We start from the raw sequence: 14,967 nt of genomic DNA on the forward strand, positions 1-14,967 counted from the left end.
TGTTGCGTATTTGTGTGTTTCAAATACCTGACTATTTGATCATTGTTGCCCTTTGACACTCCTTTTACGATTCTTCCTCGAGTTCGGACATGGTACTTCCCAACATCTCGGTCAATGACAGTGATGTAATGTTTTCGCCCCTTTGAGTCATTCTTAGCAAGTTTGTCCCTCGCCCATGGGGTTAATTCACCTTCGGTGTGTTCGATTGTTGTCTTCTTCTCCACCCACCATTTCACCGTCCTCCAAAATGTCAAATCAACCAACGCTCTAATCGGCAACTCTCTCACACCCCTCAAGACGTTATTGTAGCACTCCGACATGTTTGTTGTGGCCACCCCCCACCTAAGTCCACCATCGTAGCACAGTGACCAACATTCTTTTGTAATCCTATTTAACATTCGAACCGCACCACTGTTGACATCATATAGTGCTCGACGTCTTCTGGCAAATTTACGTTCCTGAGAACTTACCCCCAACTTCCATATAATGGCCTTCACATTGGGACCCTTGTGCTTCTTCAACACATTTGCCCTAACATGAAGCAAACAAAATTTGTGGTGTATCTGCGGGGCCCTTGTCATGATTTCAGACTCCATTGCATTCAAGAGTCCTTTATGCCTATCTGATATAATGCACACCTCCCGCTCGTATTTCACCACATGAGTTCTGACATGATCCATAAACCACGACCAACTGTCATTGGTTTCTTCATCCACCACAGCATATGCAATAGGCAAGCATGTCTTGTTAGCATCAAAACCACAAGCAACAAGCAACTTACCTTTAAATCTTCCTCGGAGGTGAGTCCCGTCAACTGTTAACACCGGTGCGGCCTTCTGGAACGCATGTATTGCAGGCCCAAATGCCCAGAAAACATAGTTGAACACCATTGTACGCCTCTGACTCAACAGATCGTTATGCCACCTTCTTAGTTTGCTCTCGACAACCTTAAACTGTTTTTCATTCCACAAACTCCACATAGTAATAGCAGTCTTCACGTGTAGCTTGGAATCGAATTTTGTTCCCAACACAATCCGATGCGGCTCATTCTCATTCCAATACAAAAGGCTGTGTTCATTACCACCCACATCATCCGATACTCCAGAAGGACGACTTGGTAATTCACGAAAGAATCTAAACCCACTAGGATTGTATTCCGGAAGTGGTTGTTCACCTTGCATAACAGGTTTACATGGTACTATCTCATCATCAGAACTAGCACCGACATCATCAGCACCATCACCATCACTGAGATCGGGGTCTGCCTCTGTCTCAGATAGTGGCCTTGGCTCAGCAAGATCATCTGCAGCATCGACCTCATCATTCAATCCAACCCCAACATCAGCAACATCTACAACATCTAAAACATCTCGCTGCTCATTCATACTACGATCAAAGCTCATTTGGTCCACCCTCGCAGATGAACCAATACCACAGTCAAAACTCATTTGTTCAAACCTCGCAGATGCTCCAATACCATAATCAACAACTGGTGGGATTTCTGCACTCCTCACCGGTGAATACTCAACAAATAATTCAATACACCCACTTGAATTTTGAGCATTGTTGAACATAAACATCACACTGTCATCATTGCAAATCAGAGAACATGTATAACTCATACCGGAAGCAACGACTATACATTGTCTCCATAATAATTCAATTGTGTGTTGGTTCATATCTATTCCCATCGCATCACAGATCATTGCTACCAATTCAGAATAGGAAACACCTGAATTTAATATGATGGAGCTCCTCGGACGAGGTGGTTCATAACCAATACCCATATGTGGTAGTTGAACTACTCTACCACCCCAATACAAACTCACAAATACTTGCATGATTTCTGCATCAAAGACATTTAACACAACGACAATTAAGGACATTTTTCCTACAAGCCCTAATTTGTATAAATTGGGTCAAACTAACAAATGAAAGCACAATAAACATGAATAATGTCGAATGTAGCTAAATTGATTAACAAATTACCGGATCTTATGGAAAAATCGCCGGAAATCGCCTGAAAACGCCGGAAATCGCCGAGAGAGGAAATGAAAGTGTGTGTATGTTCGTCCTGTGATCTGCGTCTGCCTGGAGGGGGTTAAAAGCCGATTTAACGACGCATAATGTTTGTGCGTCGTTCAATAGCGACGCATAACCCTTGTGCGTCGTTCAATATCGACGCACAATCCTTATGCGTTGTTAAGCGACGCATAATCCTTGTGCGTCATTAATTAACGACGCATAAGGATTGTGCGTCGATATTGAACGACGCACAAACATTATGCGTCACTCCCTCAATTAGAATGAATCTATTCTCCTTCATTATTTTGGAATTCCATTAACTTCTTAGCACAAAAGAAGAAAGAGCTCTCCAAATTCTGGACACTGGCAATCTCGTCTTGCGGGAAGAGGCCTCGGGAAACACGTTGTGGGAGTCGTTCTCACATCCTACGGATGTTATGGTGCAGGGAATGAGGCTAAGCCAAAACGTAAACACAGGGAAGCAGGTTGATACAGATGTTTTCTCCCCTGTTCTGTTATAATAATTTCTCCGATACGTATTAATCCATAATTAATGAGTACGTAGTATCACAGGTGCTGCTGACGGCGTGGAAAAGCGCGACCGACCCTGCGATAGGGAGCTTCACCGGGGGGCTGGACACTGTGAGCGGGGCGCCACAGCTTGTCGTTTGGGACGAGGGGAGGCCGCACTGGAGGAGTGGGCCGTGGAACGGCCTGATATTTCTCGGGGTAAAGGAGATGTTCTACGCCTACTTGGACGGGTTCTCTCAGGTGAGGAACGACAGTGTAGGGAATTTCTTTTATTCGAGGCCGCAGAATAATGGTCTTGTGACAATCAGCTTGAATTCTTCGGGTAGTGCGATTCGGAAGTTGTGGAATGGCGCGGCGAAGAGATGGGACGTGGTGATGGCGTATCCTGAAAACGAGTGCGATATTTACGGAAAGTGTGGGGCGTTTAGTAGCTGCAATGGTCTGGAGTTGCCTATTTGTAGTTGTTTGAGAGGTTTTGAGCCTGTGAATGAGGAAGAATGGGGGAGAGGGAATTGGACTAATGGTTGTAGGAGGAAGAGCCAGTTGCAGTGTGGAGACGATGGATTTGAGAGGCTGCGGTATATGAAGGTTCCGGACTTTGCTCAGCCTTTGCCTTCGAGGGTTCAAGACGAGTGTCGGACCGCGTGTCTGGGGAACTGCTCATGCATAGCTTATGCTTATGATATTAACATTGGTTGTATGTTTTGGAGTGATAACTTGATTGACACTCAGGAGTTCGATCGTGTTGGCATTGATCTCTACGTTCGTCTCTCTGCTTCAGAATTTGGTAAGTTTCTTCACAGTTTTTGCTAGTTAATGATGCATCAAGGTTGAATGAATTGAAATAATCTCTTTTTTATGCAGATAGGCACAAGGAGAGAAAGTTGTACATCATAATTGCAGTAGTTGTGGGTTTTGTATGCATATCTGTTATGATGTTTATTGCTTGGTGGTTGATGAAGAGGAAAGGTGATTGGCCTATTGATATACTATTACTTTTGAAACAGTAAGTATATATTGTTGAATGTCACTCTTGAAATGATCATGTTCTTTATTAAATTAATTAGGGAGGAAAGCGCAAGATTCAAGCATTTTGGAAGCAGGACAGATGTTCACGACGGATTCAACTGCAATCGTGCTAAAAAATGAAACAAGGGAGGTTAATATTGGAGATTTGCCAAAGTTCACGTTCGAGATGCTTGCTAATGCAACCAACCAGTTCCATGAAGATAATCTTCTTGGGAGGGGAGGTTTCGGTCCTGTTTACAAGGTACAAAAACTTTATAGTTCGATGTAATCAATTTCGAACCAATTGAATGGCAAGATCATGTGATGTTTGATGCGTGCTTTGGCAGGGAGTTCTGGCAAACGAGAAAGGAATTGCTGTGAAAAGACTATCCGCGGAATCTGGACAAGGGATGCAAGAATTCATGAATGAAGTAATTCTTATTTCCAAACTCCAACACAAGAATCTTGTGAAACTGCTGGGAGGCTGTGTTGAGAAAGAAGAGAAGATTCTGATATACGAATACATGCCAAACAAAAGCTTGGACGCTTGTCTCTTTGGTCAGTTTAATGATCTTCTTACGCATATAAAGACATGTTCAACATCAAAGTTTTTACTATATATATGTTTTGAACAGGTCCTACAAATCCAACAAAGAAGTTGTTAGATTGGAATATGCGTTACAGCATTATCGAGGGCATTGGGAGAGGCATTCTGTACCTTCACAGAGACTCAAGACTAAGGATCATTCACAGAGACCTTAAGCCAAGTAATGTTCTGCTTGACCAAGACTGGAATCCAAAAATCTCGGATTTTGGGATGGCAAGAATATTCGGAGACAATGAAGACCATGGCAGTACTGCAAGAGTCGTGGGAACTTAGTAAGTTGGTATTCATGAATCATATATCATCCTGGATAAACGCGTAAGTTTTGCTAACACGAAAATTTTTAAAGTGGATACATGGCGCCAGAATACGGAATGGAAGGCAGATTTTCTGAAAAATCTGATGTATACAGCTTCGGAGTGCTGATTCTGGAGATCATTAAAGGAAAAAAGAATACACACTATTTCAATGATGAATGGTCATTGAGCCTTATAGAATATGTAAGCGCTTGTCAACTTGCTCAAAATCTTTTCAATCTACTACTGGTCATTAAATAATTTATCACTGAAATTCAGGCGTGGAAAATGTGGAGTGAGGGCAACGGTTTGAGTTTCGTGGAGGAAAGCATTGCAAGTAGGGAGACTGAGGAAGAGATAGTTCGATGCATTCAGATAGGGCTGCTTTGTGTGCAAGACTATCCCAAGGATAGACCTTCCATTGAACTCGTGCTTTCGATGCTAAGTCGTGATATTGTGGAGCTACCAGTGCCTAAGCAGCCAGTGTTTGCAGAAAATGGTTCGACACCAGGCCCTAATGGATCAACACAGCAAAATGTTTACTCCAATAACGGGCTCACTCTCAGCGTGCTTGAGGGACGATGAATCTATCAATATGTTATCCCTTCTTGCTTTGTAGTAGTTACTACAATTTTGTTTCCTAGAGTTATTTGTATTGTTATTTTCCTCTCTTTTTAAATTAATTAAAGCTGAATACCCGAAATAGATCCAAGAACATCTACCTGAAAGTTGGGTAGCTATGAAAAGATTCGACGAGGAATGCGACGCCAAAACTATATATACCAACCAAATATTGATTTAGAATTATAGGAAAGTGAAAACACTATACAAAAAATTGTATACCAATCAAGAGGGAATAATATAATGATAGAGTTGGAAAAAGATTCATCGTCCATCAAGCACACTATGAGTGAGCTCGTAGCTTGTGTAAACATTCTGGTCTGTTGATCCATTTTCCGCAAACACTGGCTGCTTTGGCGCTGCCACCTCCATGATATCATGATTCAGCATCGACAGCACCATTTCAATGGAAGGTCTATCCATGGGATGTTCTTGGACACAAAGCAGCCCTATCTGAATGCATCGAACCATCTCTTCCTCCGTCTCCTTACTTGCGATGCTTTCCTCCACGAAACTCAAACCATTACCCTCACTCCACATTTTCCAAGCCTGAAATTCAAACATAAATAATTCAATGGCCTGGATTAGTTTCACAATAATATGTGAAAGTTGGCAAGTACTTACACATCCAATAAGGCTCAAGGACCATTCATCATTGAAATAGTGTGTGTTCTTTTTTCCTTTTATAATCTCCAATATCAGCACTCCGAAGCTGTATACATCAGATTTTTCTGAAAATCTCCCTTCCATTCCGTATTCTGGCGCCATGTATCCGCTGCAAAATTATCTCACCGTGTTAGCATTTAGCAAAACTTACTGGTTTATTCATAACATGGTAAATGACTAAGACCAACTTACTATGTTCCCATGACTCTTGCAGTATTGCCATGGTCTTCGTTGCCTCTGAATATTCTTGCAATGCCAAAATCCGAGATTTTGGGATTCCAGTCTTGATCTAGCAGGACATTACTTGGTTTCAGGTCTCTGTGAATGATCCTTAGTCTCGAGTCTCTGTGAAGATACAGGATGCCTCTCCCGATGCCCTCGATAATGCTGTAACGAATATTCCAATCCAACAACCTTGATGAACATAGAGAGATCACTTCAATTCATTCAACCTTGATACTATATCATTAACTAGTAAAAACTGTGAAAGAAATTACCGAATTCAGAAGCAGAGAGACGAACATAGAGGTTAACACCAACACCACCAAACTCCTGAGTGTCAATCAAGATATCACTCCAAAACATACAACCAATGTAACTATCATAAGCATAAGCTATGCATGAGCAGTTCCCCCGACATAAGGTCAGACACTCGTCTTGAACGCTAGAAGACAAAGGTTTAGCAAAGTCCAGAACCTTCATGTCCCGCAGCCTCTCAAATCCATCGTCACCACATTGCAACTGGTTCTTCCTCCTGCAGCCATTAGTCCAGTTCCCTCTCCCCCATTCCTCCTCATTTACAGGCTCAAACCCTCTCAAACTTCTACAAATAGGCGATTCCAGAGCATTGCAGCTACCAAACACCCCACACTTTCCATAAACATCACACTCGTTTTTCGGATAGGCCACCACGTCCCATCTCTTCTCCATGTTATTCCACGCCTTTCGTAGCGCGCTTCCTGAAGAATTCCACTTGACAATCCCATCAATCGGCGGAGGAGAGAAGAAGATATTGCCAGCACTGTCACTATTTATTTGAGTGATCGCATCTAAGTAGGCGTAGAACTTCTCCTTTATCCCAAGAAATATCTGTCCGTTCCACGGTCCGCTCTTCCAGTGCGGCCGCCCCTCATTCCACGTGAAAAGCTGCACGGTCCCGCTCATGGCGTCTATGCCCCCGGTGAAACTTCCCATCCCCGGGTCAGTCGCGTTTTTCCATGCTGTCAGCAGCACCTGCTTCCCGGTCTTTACGTTCTGGCTTAACGCCATTCCCTGCACCATAACATCCGTAGGATGTGAGAAAGACTCCCACAGCATGTCTCCAGAGTCCTCTTCCCGCAAAACGAGATTGCCAGTGTCCAGGATTTGGACGACCGGATTAATGACGGGAGAGGTAGTGGTGAGATTGGTCGACCAGACGGTTCGATTAGTCCCGTCCAAGACGACGAGATTTCCGTCTTGAGACAGAGTAATGGCGCCGGAAGAATCGGTGAGGGGTGTGTCTCTGTTGGCGACCCAAATCACGGTTTCTTCCGACAAGGCGTAGAAGATTCCTAAGTAGCGGTTGGTGGTGTTTGGAGGAGAGAAGAATCCCAATTTGAACACATGCTTTGCTGATACCATGTGTTGGGTATCGGTGGTGCACACCCGAACTCCACATTAGTATGAAATTGTCCGCTTTGGGCAAAGCCCTCACGGTTTTGCTCTTGGGGTACTCCCCAAAAGGCCTCATACTAATGGAGTTGGGGTAGCCCATTTATATGCTTGCAACTCTTGTTCATTCTCCGATGTGGGATATGGTTTGCTTCACCACAATCCTCCCCTCAAACCAAGACCACCAGACCAAGACCACATGTTTGTGCCCCCATGTTACAGGTCACCAGGTCACCACAAGTCTTGGTCGAGCTCACGCAGAGACATCGGAGAACTTGCAAGCGCAACCCACCGAACCCCGAGCCACACAGGCCCAACCCCTGAACCAGGGCTCTGATACCACTGTAGGGATCAGACTTAGATCGGGTTCACTAATTACCAAGACCTCTTTATTCTTGAATAGGGAGCTCAGTCAAACTCCAACCAAGCGACTGATAATACATTCAAGATTACAACCAATCTCAAATACAGATTACAGAAAAGTAAGCTATCTATTACACATGTTCACGATAGCTTCCTATCTCCAGCTCCTTCAACCTGTACACTAAGTAAACGAGTCAGCAACACAAGAAAACAGATCTTCTCAGATCTGTCGCAAATAGACAAGAGAACTTAAGTACACATGAAAGAAACAACAATCAACGGCTCAGACACCCGCCGATGATACAGCCTATTCTCCAGAACTCAGATCCAAAGGAGTACCGCCGAATCAACCGGTGAATCACCTCACACTCCCGATTCCAGGCCAACACAACCCCTAAACACCAGATCTAACCGTTCAAGAAACAAAACCTCACAGAACACGCTCCAAAACAAAACCCTAGTTCACCAACTACTCAGCAACCGAAGCAGTTGCCTCCCTAGTTACTGTAGCAAGCTCCTCTACACTTTCAACCGTGAGAGAGCATCAGAAATCCGGCGGAGAACCGTCGGAGAAGAAGAACAGAAGAGAGGGAGCGAGAGAACAGAGAGAGAGCGTCTGAGAGTAGAGAGAGAGTGAGAATATGAGAATAAACAAGAAAGACCAAGGGTCTCACTCTCATAACAAACACAAACCTGGATCCAACGGCTGGAGACAAGGATCCGAGTGAGAGGGGCACGTGGCGGCATCCAGGAGTGAGAGGTGAGTGAATTGGGCCAGGCCCAATTAAGATACACATGGGCTACAAATAAATCAGGCCCAAATGAAGTCCACCAATATTCAACATACTCCACCTTGGACTTCCATTCTGTGAAACCAGCTAGTATCAACCGGCTAAGGTTTAATTCATCACAGCCTATATGGCAGCCCCCTCAGCCCCAAAGGACAAAGTCCACTGGCTTTTTGGGAACCACCAAACTGCCTCCAGACACCAGAGGGACTAAACCCATTAGTCTAGGAGGGCTTCTTGCCTCAGTCCTCATACCAGCTTTACCAAGGAAGGTAGGATGACTGAGGTCTTTTTATCCCCGGGACATGCAACTATCCTAAATCAAAATGCAGGAATTTAATGCAGAAAATAAGTTTTTCAGCAGGCAAAGGTTTTGTACCCATATCAGCAGGGTTTTTATCAGTGTGCACCTTATGCAGAAAAACTTCACCTTTTTCTACTATGTCCCTAATGTAATGGAACCTTACATCAATATGTTTAGTTCTATCATGAAAGACAGGGTTTTTACATAACTGTATTGCAGACTGAGAATCAGAAAACACAGAGGGAGATAGCTTCAGAAATTTGAGCTCAGTGAGAACTCCCTTTAACCAAACTGCTTCTTTCATTGCTTCTGTGATAGCAATGTACTCTGACTCTGTAGTGGACAATGCCACTATATGCTGCAATTGAGACTTCCAACTGATACAAGAGCTGCAAACAGTAAACACATAGGAGGTAGTTGACTTCCTCTTATCCCTGTCATTAGCATAGTTAGAATCCACAAAACCAGTTAAAGAAACACCATCTTTACACTTAGAATAACACAATCCATATCTTGCAGTATGTTTGAGATATCTCAGTAGCCATTTCAGAGCTTCCCAATGCACAGATCCAGGATTTGACATATATCTACTGAGGCATGAAACTGCATAGGCAATATCAGGCCTAGTACTTACCATCAAATACATTACAGACCCAATTGCATTAGCATAAGGAATCTTCTTCATAGCATCAATATCAGACTTGGTTTGAGGACACTGATCTTTACTCAACACAAAATGAGAAGCCAGAGGAACAGAGACAGGCTTTGAATCAAACATGTTAAATTTTTTAAGAATTTTGCACACATAAGGTTCCTGATGCAACACAAGGGTAGAAGCCTTCCTATCTCTGAAAATATTTATCCCTAAGATCTTCTGAGCATCACCTAAATCCTTCATGTCAAAATTCTCACTTAAAGCAGACTGAACAGACTTTATAGTTTTCAGACAAGGTCCCATAATAAGCATGTCATCAACATACAGTAACAAGAACACAGGCTCAGGGGAATCAAGATCCTTAACATACAAGCATGCATCAAAAGTGCTTCTTACAAAACCCAATTTATGCATACAACTGTTAAACTTAATATTCCATTGCCTAGGAGATTGTTTCAAACCATACAAAGCCTTTTTTAGTAAACACACATGATTGGGAAACTTGGGATCAACAAAGCCTTCAGGCTGTTTCATGTAGATAGGTTTATCTAAATCACCATGCAAAAAGGCAGTTTTGACATCCATCTGTTTTAATTCCCAATTAAAGTGAGCACACAAAGCAAGCATCAATCTGACAGTAGTGAATTTAACAACAGGAGCAAAAATTTCAGTGTAGTCTACCCCCTCTTGTTGAGTAAACCCTTTTGCAACTAATCTGGCCTTGTACCTCAGACCCTCCACCTCATTTTTCAGTTTGTATAACCACCTGCAATCTACCACAGATGCTCCAGGAGGTAAAGAACAAGTATCCAGGTAAGGTTAATCTTAAGAGAATGCATCTCTTCTAACATAGCCTTTTGCCATTGATTCCAAAACATAGATTTAGTTGCTTGCTTATAAGATTGGGGTTCATCCCCATCAGACTCATGCACATTAAAAGCCAAATTAATAAGAGCAATCAAGCCAACAAATCTGGTAGGTTTTGAAACATTCTGTCTTCTAGCTCTATCCCTAGCTAACACATAATTGCTCAAGTCAGTATCATCAATGGCATTTTGCACCCCAGAGGGACTTTGCATAATATTCTGGACAGGAGAATTATTCCTTACAGGACTAGCATGCATATCATTATTATCAGCCATGTTATCCACATTTTGAGGCACAATATCATTTAAATTTCCCTCATTGGGTGTCTCATCAGGTGTAAAGACTGGGTAAGTGTTCCAGAATGGCTGCTCCACCTCACTTGGAGTATCATTCTGATTCTCCACACCAGTGAGTGGCTCTGTAGACTCCACCTCCATAAGAGGTTCATTGTCCACAGATTGTGGAGTTTGGTCAACTGTCAACCTTAGGCAAGGGAATTCAGCTTCATTGAAGACAACATCCCTGCTAATTATGACCTTAAACCCTGGTTCATCCCTTATCCAGATCCTATAACCCTTAACACCCTCAGGATATCCGAGGAAAACACCTTTCCTAGATCTAGGCTCAAGTTTATCAGTTTTGTTATGCACAAAAGCTGCACAGCCAAACACCCTGAGATGTAAAAGAGATATAGGTTTACCAGTAAACACAAATTCAGGACATTGTCCATTGAGAGGCACAGAGGGAGATCTATTTATCAAGTAAGCAGCAGTCAACAAAGCCTCACCCCAAAATTTCTTAGATAAACCAGATTTACTAAGCATGCATCTTACTTTATCAAGCAAAGTCCTATTCATCCTTTCAGCCACCCCATTTTGTTGAGGTGTATAAGGAACAGTTCTATGTCTTTTAATACCATATGCAGCACATAAGTCATCAATCTGTTTATTGCAGAATTTCAAGCCATTATCAGTTCTGATTGCTTTAATCTTCTTACTAGTTTGAGTTTCAATCAAAATCTTCCAGGTTTTTAGTTTCTCAAAGACATCATACTTATGTTTCATGAGAAAACACCACACCTTCCTAGAGAAATCATCAATAATGGATAGAAAGTACACTGAACCAGAGTGAGAAGACACAGAGGCAGGCCCCCAAACATCCATGTGCAAATATTCCAAAATACAGTTACTCACATTAGTAGGCACAGGAGAAGGGAAAGAGACCCTGTGCTGTTTACCCAGCACACAAGTATCACAAAAAGGTAAACTATCAACCACATCAGAATCAGATAAAATGGCATGCTTTTTCAGAATGTTTAAACCTTTTTGACTCATATGCCCTAGCCTCTCATGCCATAACATTGTTTTATTACTTTTAACCACATTAGCATAGGCATTTTCACATGACAGAGGCACTGCATTGCAGACATATAAACCACATTTCTTGCTGGCCTTAAAGAGACACATAGATCCTCTGCAAATTTTCATGCCACCATCCCCCCACTTTCCCCCCATCCCAGCAGCTTCAAGAGCAGTGCAAGACATCAAATTGTAGCAAAGATCAGGGACATATCTCACATTTTTCAGACAGAGCACAAAACCATTGTCAAACTTTAAACACACAGTGCCAATACCATGAATTTCACATTTCTTATCATCAGCCATAGACACATAAGTATTAGTAACAGGTTTTAGCTCAGAAAAGACCTCCTTGTAAGGACTAACATGATAAGTGCAACCTGAGTCACAGAGCCAGTCATTTGAGGTAAAGGGGCAATTAGGAGAGGCATTAATAAACATCAGATCATGCACCATGAAAACACATTCATTATCAGCATCATACTTAGCCACATTAGCAAGATTTTCAATTTGAGTGTCATTATTGGGGTTTTTCTTCCTTTTAGGCTTAGTGCACTCCTTTTTATAGTGTCCTACTTCCCCACAATTGAAACACTTCCTAAAAGATTTAGGATCCCTGCTATTGGATCTAGATCTATACTTTTTTCTAGACTTAGAGTTGGAGCCTGATCCATTATTAGAGTCTTTACCCCCTCTAGTTTGAGATCTACCTCTAACATTTAGAGCCTTATTAAAAGCACTCTTATCTGCAGCTCTTTCCCTTAATTCCAATTCTTTAGATTTTAAGGAGCTCACAATTAAATCAAGGGGGGCAGAATCCCTGCCATACTTAATGGCAGCTTTAGCATCACTATAGGAATCAGGTATGGCATTCATAAGAGCTATGCTTGTGTATTCATCTATAGTTTTATCACCAGACCTTTTAATGTCTTGCACAAGCTTCTGAAATTTATCAATATTATCATCAATGTCTTTAGACAAATCAAGCTTAAATTTGAACAATTTTTCCAGCAGATACATTCTAGAAGACATAGAAGTCTCAGTATACAGAGTATCAAGACTTTTCCACATTTCAGAAGCAGATTCAATATGATCAACCTTCCTAATCACAGAATCAGACAGATTTAACACAATAGTGGCTCTAGCCAACTCATTCATCTCATCAATTTTATCCTGATCAGTACCCTCAGGTAAGGAACCATCAACAACTTTAAACACTTTTTGTTGAATCAAAACACATTTCATTTTCTGTTTCCAGATCACAAAATCATTTTTACCATTGAAAGGGATCAAACCAACAGGTTGAGTCATTTTTGCAAAGATTTTCACAAGAGCACAAGAAGCAAGACAAACACAGAGAGCCTTACACACCTTAAAGCATAGAGACATTTAGCAAACACTTAGAACACACTTTCTCACAGACAACCAGCCTCAAAATCCCTGACTGTCACGAGCACACTGGCAAAGGCTATCCCAGTTCGCAATCACTCACTCTTGGAGGGCGCAGGGGGTCACTTTGGCAGTATCAGTGCTTGGTGGCCAAGTAAAATGAGGTCAGATGCACAGAGCACTACCAAACAACAGCAGAAGCAACAACAGAACACAAGAAAGCAATTAAATCCTAAGTTCTTGCCAAGAACCAATTACCAGCAACAATAACCCAAGCCTAAGGTTGGCAACTACAACAGAAAACAGTAAAACAAGAAGGTTACAGCCAATTTACCAGAGTGAACCCCCTCTCGAAGGAGGATTCCACTTGCCCACCTCCTTATGCGACTTGGCGTGCCGATCTAGTCCCCCCGTGGCTTTGATACCACTGTAAGGATCAGACTTAGATCGGGTTCACTAATTACCAAGACCTCTTTATTCTTGAATAGGGAGCTCAGTCAAACTCCAACCAAGCGACTGATAATACATTCAAGATTACAACCAATCTCAAATACAGATTACAGAAAAGTAAGCTATCTATTACACATGTTCACGATAGCTTCCTATCTCCAGCTCCTTCAACCTGTACACTAAGTAAACGAGTCAGCAACACAAGAAAACAGATCTTCTCAGATCTGTCGCAAATAGACAAGAGAACTTAAGTACACATGAAAGAAACAACAATCAACGGCTCAGACACCCGCCGATGATACAGCCTATTCTCCAGAACTCAGATCCAAAGGAGTACCGCCGAATCAACCGGTGAATCACCTCACACTCCCGATTCCAGGCCAACACAACCCCTAAACACCAGATCTAACCGTTCAAGAAACAAAACCTCACAGAACACGCTCCAAAACAAAACCCTAGTTCACCAACTACTCAGCAACCGAAGCAGTTGCCTCCCTAGTTACTGTAGCAAGCTCCTCTACACTTTCAACCGTGAGAGAGCATCAGAAATCCGGCGGAGAACCGTCGGAGAAGAAGAACAGAAGAGAGGGAGCGAGAGAACAGAGAGAGAGCGTCTGAGAGTAGAGAGAGAGTGAGAATATGAGAATAAACAAGAAAGACCAAGGGTCTCACTCTCATAACAAACACAAACCTGGATCCAACGGCTGGAGACAAGGATCCGAGTGAGAGGGGCACGTGGCGGCATCCAGGAGTGAGAGGTGAGTGAATTGGGCCAGGCCCAATTAAGATACACATGGGCTACAAATAAATCAGGCCCAAATGAAGTCCACCAATATTCAACATACTCCACCTTGGACTTCCATTCTGTGAAACCAGCTAGTATCAACCGGCTAAGGTTTAATTCATCACAGCCTATATGGCAGCCCCCTCAGCCCCAAAGGACAAAGTCCACTGGCTTTTTGGGAACCACCAAACTGCCTCCAGACACCAGAGGGACTAAACCCATTAGTCTAGGAGGGCTTCTTGCCTCAGTCCTCATACCAGCTTTACCAAGGAAGGTAGGATGACTGAGGTCTTTTTATCCCCGGGACATGCAACTATCCTAAATCAAAATGCAGGAATTTAATGCAGAAAATAAGTTTTTCAGCAGGCAAAGGTTTTGTACCCATATCAGCAGGGTTTTTATCAGTGTGCACCTTATGCAGAAAAACTTCACCTTTTTCTACTATGTCCCTAATGTAATGGAACCTTACATCAATATGTTTAGTTCTATCATGAAAGACAGGGTTTTTACATAACTGTATTGCAGACTGAGAATCAGAAAACACAGAGGGAGATAGCTTCAGAAATTTGAGCTCAGTGAGAACTCCCTTTAACCAAACTGCTTCT

The 14,967-nt window shown here is 42.5% G+C and overlaps 2 protein-coding genes across 2 annotated transcripts in view; one reads left to right on the plus strand and one right to left on the minus strand.

The window, feature by feature from the left end:
• Window positions 1–2,462: 2,462 nt before the first annotated feature.
• Window positions 2,463–5,049, plus strand: LOC121775444 (G-type lectin S-receptor-like serine/threonine-protein kinase At1g11330). Its single transcript, XM_042172526.1, has 8 exons — window positions 2,463–2,510; window positions 2,599–3,343; window positions 3,421–3,525; window positions 3,624–3,826; window positions 3,912–4,122; window positions 4,200–4,443; window positions 4,518–4,668; window positions 4,744–5,049. The coding sequence occupies exons 1-8, from the start codon at window positions 2,463–2,465 to the stop codon at window positions 5,047–5,049; spliced, it is 2,013 nt and encodes a 670-aa protein (XP_042028460.1).
• A 300-nt stretch (window positions 5,050–5,349) lies between these two features.
• LOC121775445 (G-type lectin S-receptor-like serine/threonine-protein kinase At1g11330) overlaps window positions 5,350–14,967 on the minus strand; it is a 41,989-nt gene continuing 32,371 nt past the window's right edge. The window contains exons 14-16 of the mRNA XM_042172527.1: window positions 5,944–6,165; window positions 5,710–5,860; window positions 5,350–5,634 (exon numbers count right to left, since the gene is read on the minus strand). Of these exons, the coding sequence (XP_042028461.1) occupies window positions 5,350–5,634; window positions 5,710–5,860; window positions 5,944–6,165 (658 nt within the window). The remainder of the gene's footprint in view (window positions 5,635–5,709; window positions 5,861–5,943; window positions 6,166–14,967) is intronic.

Source organism: Salvia splendens, chromosome 17 (assembly GCF_004379255.2).
Source record: "Salvia splendens isolate huo1 chromosome 17, SspV2, whole genome shotgun sequence".
Lineage (NCBI taxonomy): Eukaryota > Viridiplantae > Streptophyta > Magnoliopsida > Lamiales > Lamiaceae > Salvia > Salvia splendens.